The 23,391-nt window shown below is 30.7% G+C and overlaps 1 protein-coding gene across 4 annotated transcripts in view; it reads left to right on the top strand.

The window, feature by feature from the left end:
- The window catches only part of LOC123263345 (probable nuclear hormone receptor HR3), a 144,833-nt gene that overhangs the window by 5,872 nt on the left and 115,570 nt on the right, over positions 1–23,391 (top strand). Inside the window, exon 1 of one of the 4 annotated variants that reach the window (XM_044726013.1) lies at positions 22,730–23,216. The exons of 1 other annotated variant lie outside the window; for it this stretch is intronic. In XM_044726013.1, coding sequence (XP_044581948.1) covers positions 23,051–23,216 — 166 coding nt within the window. In that variant the 5' untranslated portion in view covers positions 22,730–23,050. Of the gene's footprint in view, positions 1–22,729; positions 23,217–23,391 lie in introns of those variants that run through there. 2 more of the 4 variants (XM_044726018.1, XM_044726021.1) reach the window with 2 other exon arrangements.

The following is a 23,391-nucleotide window of genomic DNA, read 5'->3' as shown; positions in this document are numbered from 1 at the left end:
AGATTATCTAGTGTACGGTCTACGATTTATAGCATACGTCAGGGTTTCGACTCGACTGATATCAAGTCCTCTCACTCTCTCGTATTAAATCTTTCTATATTCTATAAATGTATTTTAGTTTAACGCCAAATAGAAGATGTAGCGTGAGATACCAAAGACATGGCAGTGAACCTATGCGTAACCTTAAATACTTTAAATATTTTTATTTTCATCTTAGTAAGTTATTTTTATTAATTTATATTTCTGATAAAATATTGATTTGAATTTTTGATAATAAATATATACTTGATTTCATAGTGTACAGATACATGTATGGTTTATGGGTGGTTATAAAGCCAAGTCAAAGGCATGAATTAATGCCAGGAAGTGCGAGTTTGAGAAAAAAAAAATTACGGGGCGAAAGTTTTATACCGTTAAGAACCCGTGGCTTCTTCTTAAAAGTTAAAGGTTTAGTTTGAGAGTCAAAAGAACCGCGTACCGTATACAATACAGATCTTTCTGTCTTTTTGTCCCTTCCTTTCTTTTGCTCTGTCCTCTCTTTACCTTCGTATTACGTTAGTTTCGGATTTCAACATTCTCATCTTTACGATACATAAATCCTCGATTGTATATTAAGAATATTTACTCTCCTTCTCATTCCTTTATTTTTTCGTACACGTATTATCTTTTTTATATTATTTGGCTCATCAATTTTTGAAAAAAACTTTGTACTTATTGCATGAGTGCAGTGTGTCTTACACAGTAAAAATTTTTCGTCATTGTGTAGAGTGTTAAAATTTGTGTGTTGAATATTTACACTCTAGTGTGTAGAATTTAACATTCTAGTGTGTTAAATCATTAAATCAACACATGAGAATGTTAAATTCTGCATACTAGAGTGTAAATATTCAACACACAAATTTTAACACTCTACACAATGACGAAAAATTTTTTACTGTGTACTGTGAAGTGTTTTACAATTAAATATTTTTTACTTACTCGTATGGTTTAATAAAAATAAATAGTTTTCAATTACACTTCTTTAACAAACAAAAAAAAATAAAATATATTTTTTATATGCTTACCGACGATATTTTAACAATTATTCATTCCAAGTCTAAAAAATCTATACATATATGAAAACTCTTGTAAAATACTTAAAAGAAGTTTATAATTTGTAATCAAAATTACATAATTTGTAATCACTTACTTCCACTCATGTAAAATATCGAAAGTCACTAACTTCAAACATTTCTTATAAAAAAATGAATACCGCTCGTTTGTGTTATTTTTGATAAAAAATACTTATTATAACTTCAATTAAATATTCTCAGTTTTTCAAAAAAATCCTAAGAAAAGTATGGTTGTTGTTCAATAAAATGTTCACTCTAACTACGGTCAGGATAGGAAATCATTTTAAATGTACGATTTTTAATTGCTAATATTTCAAAAATTAGCACCGCAAGAACTATTAAAAAAAATTTATTCGTATAGAGGACACTTAAAAGTACGCGTATTCAAAAATTGAACAATATTGTAAGAAAAGTGATTTTGGGCAATACCTCCTTAAAAACACCTTTAATGAAAATTCATTCATTTTTTATTTAACCCTAAATATTTTGTCTTCGAATCTTAGATAACTGATTGAAGTATTCAATATATCAATCAGGATTACTCCGAGTACGCACATGAGTCATTGTCGATGAAAAATCGGATTGTTACGTGCTGTTTTGCTCAGGACGAATTTAATGTGTACTAATATTCTAATATTTCCTACATAGATGAGTCGTGTAACCAATAGGGTATTAATTTTTCCGTATACTAGAGTATAGTATATAAAAAATGGTATCTGTATTCAATAACTATAAATAATTCGTTTTACTAATGCTAAAAGGGCGTGTTGCTACACAGCAAAAAAATAGACGAATTAGGAGAAAAATTCTTGAACCAAGAAAATAATTTTGAAAAGTTTCATTGTCTTGGATCAAGATGAAAAATTTTTGAATCAGGTGAAATTTACTTAAACAAAGAACAATTTATTAGTTTAAGAATTTTTCTATTCAAATCAAGAAGATTAAGTTCTTCAAAATTATTTACTTGATTCAAGTAAATGTTTTTTTCTGTGTAATTATATGTTCTGCAGAACCAAAAGGAAGTATAGAAAATTTTTTTTCTCCAATAAATTCAGGAATGGAAATGTAAAAATTTACTAAAAAAATAAAAATAAAATATTTTAACTTCCTGCTTTATAAATTAAAAGTTTAAGACTTCTAGTTGTAAAAATTCAAAATTTTCTAAACTAGGTTCTTGAGACATTAAATCATCGAGATTTGATAGAAATTTTACTGAAATAAATAATTTTTCGAACAAAAAATGTTTGTCATGTGCGTACTTATGATTTTAACAATTTTTAACTTCCCGCTAAAAAAATCTCAGATTTTCAAAAATCGGGAAATTATTGGTTTTACCCTGTTTTACAAAAATAGAGTTTTCATCAGATCTCGACGTTTGAAGGTCACAGGAAGCTTCCCTGACTATCCCTGCGAGGGTGTCACTATGTCTGTATGTGTGTGTGTGTGTGTTTTTTTTTTTTTTTTTTTTTTTTCCCTTAGGGGGGGAATCCTTTTTACGGATTCTAGGCATAGTTGTTTGGCCTGGATATGTGGCGACTCGACGCAGCGTCATACTAAAACTCGACACTAACGCCCCTACCCACTAAACCCTAAACCCCTTTTCCTTCTTTCCTCTAATCCCTCATGGAAACCACCGTCAGGCATTACTTCGTGAAGGGAGGATCTAGCTACTGCTCTTCCTTCTGGTGGCTAAGGTGTTAACTACCTTCCTTCTATCTTCTGCTATTTGCTCTTCTTTCGGTGGAACGCAAGTCTTTAAGGACTTCTGTTGCAAACGTGTTACTAGACAATAGTAGCCTCCTGCTCTGCATTGGGCCTCCGATGTTAGGCATCAGCCGTGCGAGACTAGCCCTCACTACTGACGCTTTGGCACTGACATGTTCCACCTGCTGTTTGAAGTTGAGTTGTGCATCCAGCATCACTCCCAGATAACGGATAAATGGTTGTGATGTGATTTCTTGTTCTCCGACTCTCAACTTGATGGTTTCTACCGTTTTTCTGCTGGTGATGAGCACTGCCTCGGTTTTATGCTTGGCTAGTTGCAAGTTCATCATGTCCATCCACAAATTGACTCGTCTGAATGTAATATCAAATGCCATTTCTATCTCTTCGAGGTGCTTTGCGACAATCACGACAGCTACGTCATCTGCATATGCTACAAGTTTGACTCCCGTAGGCAATCCTATTCTCAGGAGGCCATCATACATGATGTTCCATAGCAGAGGACCTAAGACTGATCCCTGTGGCACTCCTCCGGAGATTTCGTACACTTCCGTACGATTCGTCATGTCATATTTCAGGAGCCTGTTCGTGAAGTAGCTCGCTACTATTCTGCGAAGGTATCCTGGTATGTTTTTTTCTTCTAGAGCCCGCATAACGCAGTCCCAGTTAACGGAGTTGAAGGCATTCTTGATGTCCAAAGCAGCCACCAAGCAGTATTTCTTCTTTCCACCCTTCCATCTCGTTCCGGCGATTGCATCCTTGGCTATATCAACAACCAATTTGATAGCATCCAGAGTTGACCGTCCTTTTCGGAAACCAAACTGGTTCTCTGCTAGGAGTGGATCGACTAAAGCCTCTATTCTCTGATGAATTATGCGCTCGAATATCTTGCCGGCCGTGTCTAACATGCAGAGTGGTCGGTAGGATGACGGTTCTTCCGGCGGCTTTTTCCCCTTCGGAAGTAACACTAGCCGTTGCTGTTTCCACTTCTGGGGAAAAGTCCCTTCCTTCAGGCATGTATCGTAAACGTCCAGGAATAATGTCGGTGCTGCCCTAAGGATTGATTTCAGGGCAATATTAGGAATTCCGTCCAATCCCGGCGCCTTATTATTCCCTACTCGATTTCCTGCCTCTATCAACTCGTCCAACGTGATAGTTGGGATGTCTTCAGAATTGAGCTGCTCCAACTTGTAGGTGAATACCAGCTGTTGGGGAAACAACGTAGTAACAATCTTTTCTAGGAGTTGTGGACACGTAGGTGATGGCATTGATTGGCATTTCAAGTGGGTCATAACCACCTTATACGGTCTGCCCCATGGATCTTTCTCGACTTCTGCGACCAGTTGTGTGTGTGTGTGTGTGTGTGTGTGTGTGTGTGTGTGTGTGTGTGTGTGTGTGTGTGTGTGTGTGTAAGTATGTAAACCTCTCATAACTTTTGAATGGCTTGACCGATTCGATTGCGGTCGGCGCCATTCGAAAGGGCTTGTCCAAACTTAGATTTTGGATACACTTTAGACCGATTCGGACCTGTAGATTTTGATAAATCTTAAAAAAACTACAAAAAAAATTTTTTTTAAATGTGGTTTTTTTGGAATAACCTTCGAACGGCTTTATCGATCAACTCCAAAAACTAATCAGCTTTTGACCTTAAAAAACCACGTCGATCGCCGCTAATCCGGTCAAAATCGGTTGATTCGTTCGAGAGATATCGTGCAGGAAATAAAACCCAAAATAGTGTTTTTTCGGAATTACTTCGAAATTTCTAGTTTGATCAATTCAAACTTAAAGATTTTTCATAAGACTTAAAAAACTGCGTCGAATGCCGCCAGCCGCGTGAAAATTAGTTCATTCATTCAAAAGTTATTGCGGTTTGAAAACTAAAAAAATAGTGTTTTATCAACCTTCTATCAAACTTTTGAGCTCGGAGAGCTCAGAACAACATATAAATTGTATTTTTGAGCTCGAAGAGCTCAAAAACGTCGAAAATGCAATTTTAAGCGCCCAGGTATGGAATTAGCGGGAAGTTGCAAGGATGGCCTTCAGGGTCAACTGTTTTCCTAATTTTTTTTTCTTAAGGCCAAGAGGGTGTACAACTAACAAAATTTTATTTTTTATTGTTAGAGTAAATTTTTACATTCCTAAGATGATTGAAGGAAAATAAAAATTTTTTTATACGCGTTTTCAAATCTGCAATGCCAAAAAGACGAATAGTTAGCGATATGACTTTTTAGAACTAGTAAAGAAAACTATTAAACAATTTTTAAATATGGATAATAGTAATATAAATTAAACATAATGTAGACAAATACATGGTAATAACCTTTTGGAAAGCGTGCATTAACGGTTTTGTTATGTGCAACATGATAATAAAACGTGACTGGTTGCCATTACGTACGCTATAATTGTGTCAATTAGATAAAAATAATGACTGGATGATCCGTTAATTCTTTTGTTTAATTACATAATTATTTAATTAACAAAAAAAATGTTCACACCCGAAAAAATAAAAAAGTAATGAATTAAATTTCATGTAAATTTTCAATTATTTTTATAAATTCTGGTACTATGCGGTGAGAACAAATAATGAGCCACACGAATTCCTAGGTATTAAAAAAATAAAGATTATAGTGATGAAGAACAGTGGAGAGAAGGATGATCTTATGAGTTGGATGTTGGATGAAAAGCAGTTGTGGCAAAGTACGAAGAAGAAACAGAAGAGAGGGGACATATCACCTCAGGCAGGGTTCTCTTGATTCTCAGTCATTGAACTCGAGACTCGACCAACCTATACCAGCTGTTTCTTATATTCGATGATTTACTCAAAGAAACCTTTCTCATCTCATCTCCTAACTTCCTTTTCTCCACGTCATCTTATTCATTATCTTACAATAGACTAATCGATTTTCATTTACGTTTTTATTCAAAATTTTTTTCCATGTACTAATACCTATATATACTGCAATCCCACAAGATATTAGACTTAACTTTAATTGAATGAGACCAGAGTTTATCGCTTAACCGCTCGTTCAAATCACGTATCTTCATCTCGCGGTCTTTTTAGTGTCTGGTTATAAATAATTAAAAATAATAAAACTTTATAATTTAATTACGAACATAATTTTAATAATCATCTATAGTTTGTTTGATAATTTAAAAATTATTTATCAATAAAATTTATTTAAACACGTGTGAGTGCATGTTTGAATGTTAAACAACGTAGGTAAAAAATATTTAACTGTTGAATTATTTTAAGTAGTCAAATAAATTCCTCCGCAGTCGGTCATTGTCGCCGGTCCCAACTGTGGCTGCGAGGTATTCGATAGCTTGATCAAGGGTCATTGGCCGCAGGTGTAATGCTTGCTGGCCAACATCTTCAATTTAAAGTCTTTTATACCTTGAAAAATAAATCCAGCGAGACAACTCGTAGATAAAAATTTTTTACCCTCGACTACCTAATTTTTTTCTCTGCCTCGAGGATTTTTTTGTTTTATGCTATTGTAAATCACTCTACTGTATACGAACATCTGACTCGATCTTTTGTCTACGATTGAAACACAAACGTAAACTAATTTATAAATACTCTTTGATGTATAAGTTATACATAAATGTAATAATTGCATAGTTAGGTATGGAATGGCATCGTTGTAACAAAAGATGAATCGCGTGTCAATGAAATATTGTTGTATGGTATTAAATTTCAAGAGCATCAACCGAAGCGCTGAGGTTTAAACTCACGTCCTCGCACGTGTTACGTCGTTGTCGGTCGTTATCGTCGCGTTGCAACAGTATACCATTAATATAACTACAGCTGAAAGAAAGAGAGCGAGTCAGAGTTGAGTTCAAAGTCACGGGCCTTGATACGTGACCGACGTAACATTCGTCCGACCAAACTATAAAACAATCTCCTCATACTCATACACGGCTAAGTTCATTGGTTTCTATTTCAATAATCAAGGAAATATCTTTATGCAAAGCAATGATTATTAATCTGTTATCATATCATGACTTTTAAGCCGTTTATTTTTACACTTTCTGCAACAAAACTTAAACTGCTGTCTCATAAATGAATCATTATTCACTCATATTGTTTTCAATTTGCTTTGCTTTACATTTTCTTTTTTTATGATGAAATACTTCCACGTTCCATTTCAATTATTCACTTAAGGTTTTTCATTTATAATTGTCACGTTTTTAAATTTATTATGAAATCTATATATTCATGATAATAAATTAGATTATTTTTATCTACCAAAAATTTCTAATCAAAATAAACTGAATTTACACTTAACTATTTTATAATTTTTTTTTAGTGTTAATTATTCAAAGTAGAGTCTACATAATTTCAATCCGTAAAAATGATATTTAAAATTTATTTTGAAAAATTAGTTATTTTTTATTTAATTTATTATACAAGAACATAACTTTATCTATTTAGCGAAATTAACTGAATTTATACTATCTAGTGCGTGTTCTAAATTAACTAATTAAAACCTTAAACGCGCTAATATGTAGGAAAAGAAAAATTTCCAGTCAATTTTGCAATTTTTTATGAAAATTAAAATCTTATTTTTAAAATATCTCCAAAAATTTTAATAAATAACGACAAAAAAATCTGAAACAGAAAAGAAAAAAATTTAAAAATTGCCTCATATTGAGTAAGGGCTTAAGGTCACTCACCTCGATCATCACAATATAAAAAACAAGTTTCAGATTAATATTACCTGTTAAAATACTCATCACTGGAATTTTGGGTGCCCATAAAATTTTCCTAGATTTCAAACATTGTTATCACATTTTCTTTTATCTTTATTACCTTATCAGATTTATGTTAAATTAAAGTGATTAAAAATTAATATGGCTGATATAAATCAAAACAAATAAAATTATATTTCATACTTTATTTCGTTGTTTTATGATTTCAATTATGCAATCATGGATATACAAAATTAGACTGTTTCAAAAAAATCGACAATTTTTTTTTTTTCTTATTAATATTGAAAATATTGTTCGAAATGACGAAAAAAAAAATCCTGTAAAAATTAGAGCTCTTAATATTAATATTAAGAGGTGCCGAGTCGAAAATTTCGATTTCCCATTTGATTAACGTGGGAAAATTTTTTTTTCTTACTTTGGAATTTTGTAACTCTTTAACAAGTCATCGGACAAGTTGAGTCAGAACATATTTTTGTAGAAAATTGAACGCTCTACAAAAAACCTCTCTATTAATTTTTCGATAAATCGATGCGTTTCGAAGATATTCAACTTTAAAATATAATTTATAATATTTTCTCATTTTTTTCCAATTTTTTGACGAAACTATCAAGTTTATCAAAAAATTTTGTCAAATTTTTCAAATTTTTTGTTTTCTAAATTTTATTTGGTTTCACTGATCCTTTTATTCAACTGTCAAATTTCTAATACTATCGTACCTTGATTTTCCAATAAATTCAAATTTTTTTTTTTCAACTAAAATTATTATTATCCATTATTTATTGGATTCTATAAGTTCATAATATTATATATTTCAAATTTATGCAATTAATTTTATTATTTTAATAAAAATGTGCTAATGTAATTTTATTATTTTTTTTTTTTCTTTTTTTTTTTTTGGAATCTTACGCGTCAGCCTTCAGGCTTAGACACGTGGGATTTTTACGTCCCTTCCGACTATTTATTGTCCTTGATGTGTCTAAATACACATCTTTACCTCCTTTCCGTGGCTGTGGCCGACTTACAATCTGTACCCGCATTTGCCTGTGTCCCGCCCCTTAGCACAGTGACCAAGGAAACCACAGAAACCTGGCCAGGGTACAGTCGGCAAGGGAGCAAGCCTTGGAAATCGCAGAAAAATTGCGACTGTCAGGGCTCGAACCCCCGTCTGAGCGAGTGTTGTACGGGCAGTTTAAGACTTAAACCGCTCCGCCACGCAGTCGCCGTTTATAATTTTATTATTTATCGAAGCTAGTTTCACAGTTAAAATGATCGAAGCGCGAAACAAAGAAGACATCGTTTGTACTATTTGTTCTTAATTAACTTCACTACTACCATACCATCAAAAATGCTTCGAGGACGCCCCCTCCCTTAGTATCTAACCACCTTGCACTGCAACGCTCATTGTTTCGCGACTCTTCGTTCTAACCGAGCTTTTTTGATTTGGGTAATAATTACCCAATGTTCTTACCTCCAAATTCGGACTTTTATTGTTGCTATAGTTTATCATTGTTTTTTGTGAATATTTTGGCTTGTATTTTAAATTCATTTTTTTGTAATTAATTAATTCTTATCCTAGAATTCTTTTTTCATGTGTTATTTGTCCAATTATTTGTTGACCGATACTTATTTTTCTCTAATTTATTTCGTAACTGAGTACTTTTTTGAATGGATGAAATCGATTATGAAAAATGGATAAAGAAGTTTATTTAATTGGTTTTCCATTAAGTGGTCTTGTTGGACGTAAACTTCCAACTCTTAGGGACGTTTTAGCTTTATTTTTCTATAATCATAAAGTACAAAAATGTAGTATTGAAGAAAGTGCTTTATTTACTGTGACCGAGGTTCAAGAACAATGAAAAAAGGCCCAAATTCCTACTTCTTAAACTCTAAATGCCATCAATAAGTTATTGAGAATTTTCGAAAAGTGGAAAAGTTGCAGCGTAGTTGTAAACGAAAACAATCATCCACACAAATAAAAAATGAAACTGTTTATAAGAATAAGTTGAAGGAGTTATTTAATATTGCTCACAAGATAGCAGCCAAAACCTTAAGTGAAGAGGGAAATTAATTATTGTTAGCCCAGAAATCATCAGGTCGGCGTGGATTTATTGATAATTTTTCACAAAAACCTCTAACATATGAAGAACTGTTGGAGGTAGATGAAGAAAATATGTATTAATTCAAGTTTTTCACAAATATTTTATGTTAGTTGCTGATTGAATAATTTATTGACTTTAAAATGATAGAAAAAGAATTATAAAATATGGAGATTTTTTACTTTTCTCTTTATCGGTTCAAAATTTATTTGTATTTTGGTTCAATTTCATTCATCATTTCTTTTCTTTTCGACGAGTTTAAAATAACAGTTTATTAATCAATATTTTGAATTTAAACTTCTTTGCAGAAGTATCATCCAAAGAGTGACTATAGAGAATTTTTGGAGCTGTCATCAGTTTTTTTAAGAGTTGTACCAAAAGAAAATTTTTCGTTTAAAAGTCCAGGAAAATATTTCAGAATTGTATTAAAACTACTCGCACAAGTTACAAACATGTCACAAAGTTAAGAAAATAAAATTAGAAAAACGGATGACCCTAAGGGCCATTCCTGCAATTTCCCGCTAATTTCATACTTAAGCGCTTAAAATTGCACTTACTACGTTTTTGAGCTCTTCGAGCTCAAAAATATAATTTTCGTGTCATTTTGAGCTGACGTGCTTTTTTGATGTGAAGAGCTGATTAGTTTTTGAAATTGATCGGCACAGCCGTTTAAAAGTTATTCCAAAAAAACCACATTTAAAAAAAATTTTTTTTGTAGTTTTTTTAAGATTTATCAAAATCTACAGGTCCGAATCGGTCTAAAGTGTATTCAAAATCTAAGTTTGGTCAAGCCCTTTCGAATGGCACCAACCGCGATGAAATCGGTCGAGCCGTTCAAAAGTTATGAGAGGTTTAAACACACAAACAAACACACACACACACACACACACACACACACACACACACACACACACATTCGGGGAAGCTTCCGAGGACCCCTAAACGTCAACATCCGTTGAAAACTCGATTTTTGAAAAACGGGGTGAAGCCAATAACTTCCCGATTTTTGAAAATTTTCAATTTTCTTAGCGGCAACTTAAAAAATTGAATAAAAATAATTATTAGCTGAAAAAAAAAAATAATTTGAATTTATTGACAAATTTAGATACGATGGTATTAGAAATTTGACAAAATTTTTTGATAAACTTGATAGTTTCGTCAAAAAATTGGAAAAAAATGAGAAAATATTATAAATTATATTTTAAAGTTGAATATCTTCGAAACGCATCGGTTTATCGAAAAATTATAAGCAAGCTTTTTTGTAGAGCGTTCAATTTTCTATAAAAATATATTCTGACTTAACTTATCCGATGACTTGTTAAAGAGTTACAAAATTCCAAAGTAAGAAAAAAAAATTTTCCCACGTTAATCAAATGGGAAATTGAAATTTTCGACTCGGCACCTCTTAATATTAATATCTAATAATTTTTTCTCGCATATTCTATAAACTCACATTAAGATGATCCTCTCCACATTCCTTTCTCACTCCTTTCCTACCAATATCCTGTTACGTGAATGTGGAACGCTTCACGTAATAATTACCGTAACTCCTATTCTTTCCCGCTTCACAGCATTATCTATATTTGTAAAAATTAATTTACAAATTTGGCAAATTTTTACAAGATTTTTTTTTTCGTCATTTCGAACAATATTTTCAATATTAATAAGAAAAAAAAAAATTTTCGATTTTTTTAAAACAGTCTAATGTATATATTAGACTGTTACATATATATATATATATATATATATATATATATATATATATATATATATATATATATATATATATATATATATATATATATATATATATATATTACGCAATCGAAGAGATTCTAACGGTTGTGAAACCGTTGAAAGGCGTTATATTAGATCGGCTTCTGAAGTAAAAGAAAACAGGATGGGCGGTCCCATCTTATTTCTCTCTTTCTTCTCGTGCAATGACCACAAGGTGGATCAACTCTCAGAGAACCGTCCTAACATTATCACAGTCAAGATTTATATGAATACACACAAGCGTTTATACAAGTTTAAAAGTTTAATCTTCCTACACAAAATTCCATTTACACGACAATGTGTGCAACTAAAAAGAAAATACTTTTTTTTAATTCACTTTGTTTCACTGGATATTTAAACTTGACATTCACTGACAAAGAATTACAGTTATCGAATTTACTTCCCAAAAATATTCAGTGAGCCGTATTCCTTTTCGTAATAGATTATATAGTCCAGTTTCCCCTTATTTCATCATTATCATCGGATAATGATCGTATTATACAACCATGAAGGCTTATCCTTATACCTTCACTTTCATTTATCTCATGAAAATAAGGAACGATTAATAATTGCTAATAGGCAATAAGTTATTATTTAATCGTCTTTAAAAATTTATGACTTCAGAAACATTTTTATTATGCTCTATGAATAATATTGTTGAACCATTTATAAATACAGAACGGACAAGTAAACTGTATTTTCATAAATTTGCTTATTTTCTTAATGACGACTACTATATCATTCATTTAAAGTATAAATTTTATTCCCTTTTTTGAAAAGTCAAATTTTTCAAACAAATTTAATGAATAGCTAGCATCAAAAGTATCATTTGATCAGTTGTTATTGATAAAACAATATAAAAAAAATCTTGCGCATAGCAGAGAAACTCCTCATAAAATACAAAAAAAAAAATAAATAAAATTGGAGCCTAAATATTTCCGTACTTTATTAGAAAAACTTTTTATCGATTCCTGATCTTATTTTATAATTCTAATTATTATTCTTCTTCTAACGTTATAATTGAACTGAAGATATCAAATAAGGCAATAGTTTTTGCTATCGAATTTTTTCTGGAGGATCCGTATTTTTTCGCAAAATGGTTTAATTTGGAACTTTATTAACTTTCCGCTAAGAAAATTGAAGATTTTCAAAAATTGGGAAGTTACTGTTTTCACCCCGTTTTGCAAAAATCGAGTTTTCATCAGATCTCAACGTTTGAAGGTCACAGGAATCTTCCCTGACTATCCCCGCGAGGTTGTCACTATGTCTGTATATATATATATATATATATATATATATATATATATATATATATATATATATATATATATATATATATATATATATATGTGTGTGTGTGTGTATCCCCTACGGAAAAATGATATATCCTAGAATATATGCTGGGAATATATCCTAGAATATACTCTAGAATACATGCTGGAATATACAAAAATTCGCCAAAAAATATATGCTAGGATATATGTGCTAGTATATATTCTAGTATATATCCCGAATATATCCATGGATATATATACTTGTGCTCGTATGTGTCCCGTTGTACGTAAAATTTTTTTGAGATCTATAGTCTGGTCGGTCGTGAGATCTACAGTCTAGTTCATAATCGGACGTAACACATGCATATATATATGTTAGAATATATCCTAGGATATATTCTTAGATATATTCTAGGATATATACTAGAATATACCCTAGAATATATTCTAGGATATATCCTAAGATATATTTTTCGGCGAATTTTTATATACTCAGCATATATCCTTGAATATACACTAGGATATATTCCCAGTATATATTCTAGGATACATAATTTTTCCGTGGGGGATGTGAATCGCTTATAACTTTTGAACGATTGAACTGATCGGAATCTACCAAACGGCGTTCTAAAGAGTTCCCTCAAACTTAGATTTCCTATGAATTTGAATCGATTCAGACCGATAGATTTTGAGAAATTTTGAGAAATCTCAAAAAAAAATCGGAAAAAAATTATTTTTGAAAGTGGTTTTTTTGGAATAACTTTTAAACGGCTTCATCGATCAACTCCAAAAACAAATCCGCCCTTGAGCTTAAAAAACCACGTCGATCACCACTAATCCGGTCAAAATCGGTTGATTCGTTCGAGAGATAGCATGAACGAAAGAAAACCAAAAAAAGTGTTTTTTTGGAATTACTCCGAAATTTTTCGTTCTATCAATTTAAACTTAAAGATTCTTCATGAAGCTTAAGAAACTGCGTCGAATTCCACCAACCGCTTGAAAATCGGTTCATTCATTCAAAAGTGATTGTGATTTGAAAATTCAAAAAATTAGGAAAACGGTTGACCCTGAAGGCCATCCCTACAACTTCCCGCTAATTCCATAATTAGGCGCTTAAAATTGCACCAACGAGCTCGTCGAGCTCAAAAATACAATTTATGGGTATATATATATATATATATATATATATATATATATATATATATATATATATATATATATATATATATATATATATTTAACAGCTTTAGAAGTTCTTCTATTCACGCCTTCTAACTTGACTAAAAAAAAAATAATAATAAATAATAAAACTCCGGAGTATGATTTCATTTTATCCTGGACGAATACTTCGGTATAACGAAAAGAGTAGCTTGTGTATTCACGACATTACCTTCTCTCAGAGCTGTACAAAATCCGGGATCGTATAACTGTACAACCATGGATCTTACCTCAAGATTTATCATACTCTCTGCATTGTCCCCTATATTTTAAATTTATTCAACAACAATTAGAAAAGTAAAAAAAAAAAAACCTTTCGAAAAAAATTTTTGCAAATCAATGACTATTTTTGTCTCATAGTATTATAGTTCATTATAAAAATAAAATAACAGCAAAAAAATTAAATAAGTAATAAATTTCACGCGAAATTTGTGCATTATAAAGATAATAAGAAACAATTCACGATCAGTGGCTTACGAAAAAAATAAACTAACATTCTCTGAGCATATGAATCTACAATAATAAAAAAATCAAAGGAGGGAGCGGCTCGCGAAACGCAAAACGTAAGACGCGAACGCACAATAGTGCATTATACATAAACGAGCTGTTTACTGAAATGCCCCTGAACCCGGACATACAACACAGCTAGCGACGAGTAGCTTATAGTTTATATTGTAAGCCCAATATATAAGTGTATAATATGTTATAGTGCGCTCGCGTATATCTGCGATATGTTTTACTCTCTCGCGCACAGTGGCTCAAATCATCCTTCTTTCTCTTACTTACATGGACATTGGCCCACATGAGAGCAGGCGATTTACCGCTACGTATTATCACGAGACGAATGCTTCGCTCTCTTCAACCGTGTCCGTGTACTGCGATAACTCTTTCTATAAATCGTAAGATTCAAGATAGAGCTCACGTAAATTATGCATATTGTCTTTTACTTGTTGTCCTAAAAAATTTAGTTTCTATACATTACTTGAGATATAATTGTCGTCTTAGTTATTTATCTAATAATTAAGTAGTTAATTATCTCTATAAATAAATCAACCGTGAATAAACATACTGCAACAATGGTTTTAAAAAACTAAATGTATTTTTTCTAACTCTACAAAAATTTTATGTCAAATTAAAAATTTTACAAATAAAAAAATATAAAGTTTAAGAAATTCAAAAGTAGTGTTGATTTAACTGAAAAAAAATCTTCTATTATGTATTTTTTATAATAAAATTTGTTATCGAGTGACGAAATTTAAGGGTCAAAAAAATTTTCTTATATTTCCATGTTTCTCCAAAAAAAAAAAAAAACAAAAAAAAAAAAAAAAAAAAAAAATTTAGGCACTTTACTATCCCCAATTTCTCTCATTTTTTGGGAACTAAAATCGAACAACAGATCGATTTCGTTCCCATTTTTTGGGAACGAAAATCGAACAACAGATGAATTCGAAAAGAAATCCATAAAAATATTGTAAGAAAGTCTATTGATGATAGGAAGTGGTAAAACTTTTCTTAGACTTAGTTGATCTAGAGTTTTCCGATGTATCTTGGAGTGTACAGAACAAGTTAAGTTCTTAGTGTTATCTTGCGTTCATAAGAGAAACGTATATCCTGTATCTCACCTTTCTCTCACTTGTTTATTTTTCACTGTTTGAGCTTTTCCAACTCTTTCTCTCTTTATAAAAATCTCTGACCAACGAGTTTATCATTATTGTTGTCGTTAAAAGACAGACATCTTTTTACCTATCACTCCAAGATCTTCTAACAACTTATTCTCTACTTGGCATCTTCTTTACTCCTTACTGGAATACACCTTTGCAGTTCTCTACTTATGTTTCTACTTATTTTCGTCTCTATTCCTTCCTATCCTCTCTCTTAGGCACGTAGTCGCGAAAAACAGGAACGCGAACTTGTGACGTAATCACGTCAAACGGTATCTTCGCCGACAAGCCTACATTACGTGATTGCTCGTACACACACGTAGTTTAAGTTAACGTTTGTCGGCTATACATCGCTATGTACTATTTTCAATAGTGACAAATTTATTTACAATTATAATATATTATCAGTCAAGCTAATAAACGAATTACAAAAGAATAACTATTATTTTATTACAAATAATCATTATCATGTTTATATGTCTTACCTACTTTTACATATTTATTTAACAATTCATTTTACAACAATATGTTCTAATATAAACACGTATTATTCAAAACAATATTATGATTTCATTGTACGTGACTTATTTATTTATTTTGTTGAATTTATTTACACTATATAAACATGAATTAACTAAAATACACGAATGCATGCGCGCGCAGTCAACAACTCACGTTTTACAGTTAAAAGTACCGTTTGGAAAAATACGTCTGTTGAAGTTGAATAAAAAAAAACGAATAGTATTTTGTTAAATAGTAGTAGTAAGTTGTTGTATGTCATACATTGAACATCACATATTTATATGGAAAGCCTCGATGAACTGTGCGAAAAAAAAAAATATAACGTTGTTATGAACCATAATAATATGATAGTAATTATATTGAAGTAAGGTCCACAATATTTCAACCTCGAAAAATATTTGAAATTATTTTTTAACAATTGCACATTTTTTAATGAAAGTTCGTCAAAAACAAAATTTTTGGAAAAAATGAAAAAATTCACATTTTCGAAATTTATTTACAAATTTTGTTGATTGTTCTTACTCGTAGAATACAAAAAAATAGATTAGAAATGGGTTGACTTATATAGACTAATTTTTTTAATGATCGTCGGTCAGCGTAAAATTTTTGTCTTCATTTAGTTATGAAATGTATTTTGACTATTGTGCCAAAATGGTACAATAATTTTTTATTAAAAATTCATTACGTTTATGGATAATTGAGCTTTAAAAAAAAATGATATTAACTGAATAGGAACTATTTGATTCTCAGTTTTTGTTGATTAATTAGCGGACGCGACAGACGTTGTCCTGTACACACATCTTAAATTTATAAATTTTAAGCTTATTTGAATAAGCTGTTACAGTTTGGACCGTTTTGATGAAAATTATTATTAAAACGTTAGTACAATGTAATATTTCAATAAGCACGTGATTGATTTTACCACAATAACTCAATATTTTCTTGAATATGATCGCAGTGCCTGCTATTGGATCACACAGAAATTAAAATAAAATATTTTGGAATATTCGATATTGCGATCGCAGCGCTGTCTACAGATCCAATGTAAAGCATTCCAAAATCAACAACAATTTATAAATAAAAAATTAGGAAAACAGTTGACCCTCAAATCTATTGCTGCAATTTCCCACTAATTTCATACTTAAGTGCTTAAAATTGTACTTATGACGTCTTTGAGCTCAAAAGTCTGATAGAAGTTTAATAACATTTTCAAACTGAAATTACTTTTGAATGAATAAACCGATTTTCATGCGGTTAGCAGTATTCGACGCAGTTTTTTGAATCCTATGATTTACTTCTAAACACTAATTTATCAGACCAAAAATTATGGAGAAATTAAAAAAATTCACTTTTTCCGAATTTTCTCGACAACGATAACTCACGAACCAATCAACCGATTTTGACGTTCTTGACGGCGATCGACGTGGTTTTTTGAGTTCTAATAATTATTTTGTTTCATTAAAAACGATCTGACAAGAAATGTCGAAGTTATGTAAAAAAAACACTTTTTTGGAAATTTTTCGTTTTTGATAATTCACGAACGAATCAACCAATTGTAACCAGCTGGGTGGTGATCGACGTGGTTTTCCAAGCTTAAAAGCTGATAAGTTTTTGAGATTGATCGATAGAGCCATTTAGAAGTTATTCCAAAAAAACAATTTTTCGAAAATTTTGTTTTTGAGATTCCTCAAAATCTAGTGAACCGAATTGGTTCAAGTTTTCAGAAAATTTAATGGCAACGATACTCTTTGGAATGTCAAAGTTTGGACCCGACCGGTCGAGCCGTTCAGAAGTTATGAGAGCTTTACACATACACATACACACACAGCTGCACGGACACCACCGTAAAAATAGTCAGGGAAGATTTCTAGAATCTCAAATCGTCGAGACTTGATGAAAACTCGACTTTCGCAAAACGGAGTAAAACCAAAAACTTTCTAATTTTCAATTTTCGCAAAACGGAGTAAAACCAAAAACTTTCTAATTTTCAATTTTTCCCAGCGGGAAATCAAAAATCAATTAAATAAACATTTTTCCGTCAACTGAACTATGAATCTAAACTATTCTCGAATCCACCTGAAGATACACAAAAGATTTCATTATAATCAGTCCAACCATTTAGGAGGAGTTCAGTGACAACCATACGCACAGAAGAAATAGATACATATGTATATATAAAGATATTCAGTATGTCTGAGAGAGATTGGACATTGCAATAGGTATCATCGTCTAGTGCGATGCAAGAAAAGTTAGCTGGTAATATACTATAGCAATCCCACGTAAACATAACCGTTCTACTGTAGGAGAAAGTCATCGACAAAGCAAAGGGAAAAACTGTACTATTAAATAGCGGTAAAATCCGTTATGTTGACTCGAAGTTGATTTCGATGAATTCAGCGTATTCTTCTTATTATTATTATATTTCTCATTTTTTGCACACAAGATAGACAGTAATTGTTTTTTTTTTTATTATTTTTTTTTTCTATGAAACATAGCATTTATTCTTTTCTTAATTGTTCCCGAGTTTAAAAATTCTTTTCAATTTCTACACAATTTTTATTGATGAAGTATATTAGTTTCAATTGTTACTTTAATAGAAAATTTGTGTTATTTAAGTAACACTAGTATTTAAAAAAAAATAATTAATGAATAATTATTATTAATCCATTTAAACTTTTGATACTTTTTATAGCATATCCAGAATGTATATTAGTTTTATATATAAGACGAATAAAGATTTATTAAATTTATTTTTGTCTCCTAGAGTTATAATCCATCCAATTCGAAAATTTGGGAAATTATTCTTGATATATTATACTATACGATGATATAAACAATCGATTTAAAAAAATTTTCAAACCTATGTTACCCGTTAAATTAAATTAATTCTAATATTTTCTCAAACAAATTGAATCAAAATATAAAAACAGTATTCTACGAGATATTTAGATCGTTTTTTAAGTACCTGAAAAAAATGTCAACTTTTTTTTCGATCAACCTTTTAAAAGTCAAGTCTAATAGATATTTTTTCATTAATTATGAAGAGAAAGTCCAATTTATATCAAAACTATTAGATTGATATAGAAGGGTTCTTTAAATTCCATTTGAATAAAAATAGCCGGAAAAATTGATACTAAAATATAACATGGTGATGGTATGAACCATATAAAAGAATCTGATGTATTTTCACTCAATATATATTAAAATTTTTAGTGAAACATCTTCTTTTTTCAACAAGATACTTTTTAGCGAATGAAAAAAAATTAAGGACCAAATTGAGAAGCTAAAGTACGCATGCGTATCTATATTCGATCGAAATAAACGAAAGCCTGTTCCAAAGAGCGCCATCTTTTCGTAATGGCTTATACATACTTCATATATACAAGCTGAGCTTTTTGTTTATATTATACATAGCGTGCCTCTAGTAACACAAATATACCTTCGTGTTGACGAAATCTCTCGGTTTTATCTTTATACACAATCTCATACACTTTACCTTGGTGGATCGAAAAATACAGGCTAAAAGCTTACAACTCCTATTGCGCATGCACTTTTATATTACGTCTATTGCAAAGGCAGGCTTACACTAGTCATGCAATAAACTACGTCATCATTAAGCTCGAAATATAGATAAAAAAGTATTACGCATCATGCACGAGCTTGCAGTTATTATTCAAAAATCAATACATCATGTTTATTAAATTAAAATTTCATAGATACGTGATCGTACTTTTTATCTAAAAATTTAAATACTAGCAGAAAATTTAATTAAAAGATTCATAACAAGGAAGAAAATCTAGCAAATAAATAAGTACTCATGTGAAGTGATTCATTTTTATTGATACAAGGTTACTAGTACTGATAGAAAAAGACCCCTTAGGTCACATTACATTCGACCCCTGGAAATAATTCTCACTTTCAACGGCGTAGACTTTCTGGCTCTACCTACTTACTTCTGTATCGACTCATCACGCCCTACTTACATGCTTCTGTATTGAGTATGTAAACTTCCGACAATGTGTAACAGACTATTTGCCATTACAAACTGGTATTTGAGGTTGCCGTACTCATACTCATACAATAAAACCAAATGCAATTACAATCGGCAACCTTCCACTGTCACTGTTACACGCATTTTTTATTTATTAATTTTTACTTTTATTCTATTAAATTTAATTCTTGATCATGATAACCATTTACTGAATCAACAGTTTTATGTACCACATAAATACTTATCTTTTTATTAAAACAATACAAGACATTTTTGACATGAATTTTTCGTGTATCTTAAAATAAATAATTGGGGTGGTAAATTTTTTATCATTTATTTTTTTCCATAATTGAGTCAATAAAAATTTTTATCTTAAATAGTTTAAAAATAATTGGTGATAAAGATTTTATTTTGAAAGAAATAAAAAATAATGAGATTTCAAAATATATATAAAAAAAATCTAAATATTTTGTTTTAAAAATAGTTTTATTACTGTAGGTATTATTATTATTATTATTTTTTTAATTTTTCATATGATTAATTTAATATTTGTACATTAAGTGAAATAAATAAAAAAATAATCCGTCTTTTTTAGTTCTACATTACGAAAAGGTAGCGTTGAAGTATGAGAGTACTGTTGTTGTCTGCCATCTGGTGGCAAGTAAAATAAACTTAAGCGGTGGTGTAGAACCCCGAAAGTGCAACCCCTCCGTAAAGAAACGTCAGTTCCGCTTGCTGTGCGTTTTCTTGTGTGTTCAGAAACATTTCGTATCGTGATTTATTGTAAAGCATACGCGAGTGACATACGAAAAAATGATAATGGTAATAACAATACTCATCATAGCATAATCAAAACTTGATTATAACAACGTGTGGTTTACTTAATCTTTTAAAATAAGTTATCGTAATTGTTGTTCTTTCGGAGACATTTTTTTTTTAGCCTCTACGAATGTACGTTCAAAATCATTCGCTTTAATTAATACATTTATAACAGTGTCAATAACATTTTAAAAACAAAATTACTGATTGTTTTTAATCAAAAAGTGGATTTTTAGTGAAATAATCGTCAATCAACCTTGAGGTTAATATACACATAAGTGGAGGTGATAAAAGAAAAATACATTGGTCACGGAGCTTTTTCTAGTCATTGAAATTTAAAAACGTCATTGCTGTTATTTTTTTTTTTTTTTTTTCTATTAATTTATATTGCTGTTATTAATTTCTAGGAATAATTATCACCACTCGTTAATTTAGTGACAGTTTAATGGTCGCACCCTGTAAAGTGTTCACACGTGCTTTGTTTTCTTGAGTCATTCGGTCATGTAAATCAAGCGAGTTTGACCTCGACTCTCATAAGTGCACTTACGATCGATTCTCAGTTTGCATAAATTTATTGTTTGAAATTTTCCTGTTTACAACCAAAGTTTATGCTTCATACAACCCTTCCATTTGCTTTTTTTTTTTATTTTTAGATACTTACTAAATATATACTGAAAAAATACTAAAGATTGCTTTTGAACAATTCGTTACTATTGTTTTATTTGAATACTGTTTATTTATTTGGGTGGAAACAAGATAAGCAATGGGAATTTTACGTCTTGGCGGTGGGTGGCGCTAAAGATTTCCTCGACTGACGCGCCCTTTAACTGAGATTAATATCGTAAATAAACAATCTATACTCACAATTTATTGTCGTTTATAATTTATTGCTTTTATTTATTAATTCTTTCTTTTTTTCTAAAACTTTAAGCCGTATAATGCAAATAAAAATGTCTTTATTTTAAAATAGAGAACAACAAGAGTTCGAATTAAATTTTTTATCAACAAAATTTAATATAATTATCTTGAAAAATTATTAAAAAAAATAAAGTATTAAAAAGTTGACAAGTTAATGAAAATTTTTTCAAGTGAAATTCGTTGGTCATGTAATGAATGATACAATGATAGACAAGCCCCACTGACCTATTGACTCTTTAGCCCAGTCTCTTAGTTGCCGTTTCCTCACCCTGCCGTCGAAGGCGCGCGTTAAAGTAAAGGTCGAGTATCCAGTCCGCATTGAAAAGTCTATTGTTTATTTTCGAACAGAATAAAAATCTTTTTTCTGTATGAAAAAAATATGTTGCATGTTATTTATTTATTATTAAATATAACAGCAATGATGAAGTTGGAGATGTGATTCTGAAAGTAATTGATAACGATAATGAAAGCCTCAGGATCAGTGTGTTGCCAATAATGTAGTGATTAAAAAAAATTAGATCTCGAAAAAAATATCGTTTTATTTTTTGTAGATAATAAAGATCTCTCGATAAGAGAGACTGGTCCTACGTGCCATGGCTTCAACATCGTGTATACTCGCTATCGGTCTTTTAACAAGATCGTGCGAGTCGTCATGCGCGCGGAAAAACCCAACTCACGACGCGAATAGAATCGATATACATTAACGATACGCCGGCGTGGGTGAATCGTAACGCTTACCGCGTCAAACTCTAGTCAAAAGTATAAACCTAGTCTAATGTAACCGATCAAATTTTAATGATATTAATAATAATAATAATAATAATAATAATCAATATTTGCTGCCGGTAAAATAGTACGGCCAATAGTCAATTTGTACATACATATTGATAATAATAAAAATAATAATAATAATAATAATAATAATAATAATAATAATAGTTGTAATAATAAAAACAATAATAATAATAATAAGTAGCTTGAAGCGACAAACAATCGACTGGCATCGAATCGTCGTAATAATAATTATATACTTATGTTGTTTATAATTTATAAAAAGTTGATTTAATTATAGTAAAGAAGCAATGAAAATAACAAAACTCGGAAGTATATAATTACATTTATTTTAATATATTTATTTCAAAGTGAGACGAAAAAAAACGTGCAATGTTTGAATACAATTTTAAGTAGAATTATTAGTATCGAGTCAGACACGCGTAATAATTTAAACATGGCTGAAAGCGCGGGAAGTCCTGCTGCTGTGACTACAGCTAATAGTCCACAGCAACAACAACCTCAACAACAGCAACAACAAAGCCAAACTCAAACAAATGCGTCGACACAACCGCCGGATATTAGCAGCTCCCAACTCGCTTCTCCGCCTATTACTGGAACAGGTATTTTTATCATCGATTAATGTTTATTGTAGTGGTTGGATTTTTTATTTCATTTCAATACACAAAAAAATATTAAGTAGTAGCTTTTATGGAACTGTAGGAAATTATTTTCAAATCGTGAAGTCTACTTTGATGTTTTTGTTATTTATTTCATACTTTTTAAACATTAGAATTT

The sequence above is a fragment of the Cotesia glomerata genome, linkage group LG4 (genome assembly GCF_020080835.1).
Source record: "Cotesia glomerata isolate CgM1 linkage group LG4, MPM_Cglom_v2.3, whole genome shotgun sequence".
NCBI classification, from domain to species: domain Eukaryota; kingdom Metazoa; phylum Arthropoda; class Insecta; order Hymenoptera; family Braconidae; genus Cotesia; species Cotesia glomerata.
Note: the sequence above shows the minus strand (reverse complement) of the source record. Positions and strands in the feature narration are given on the sequence as shown.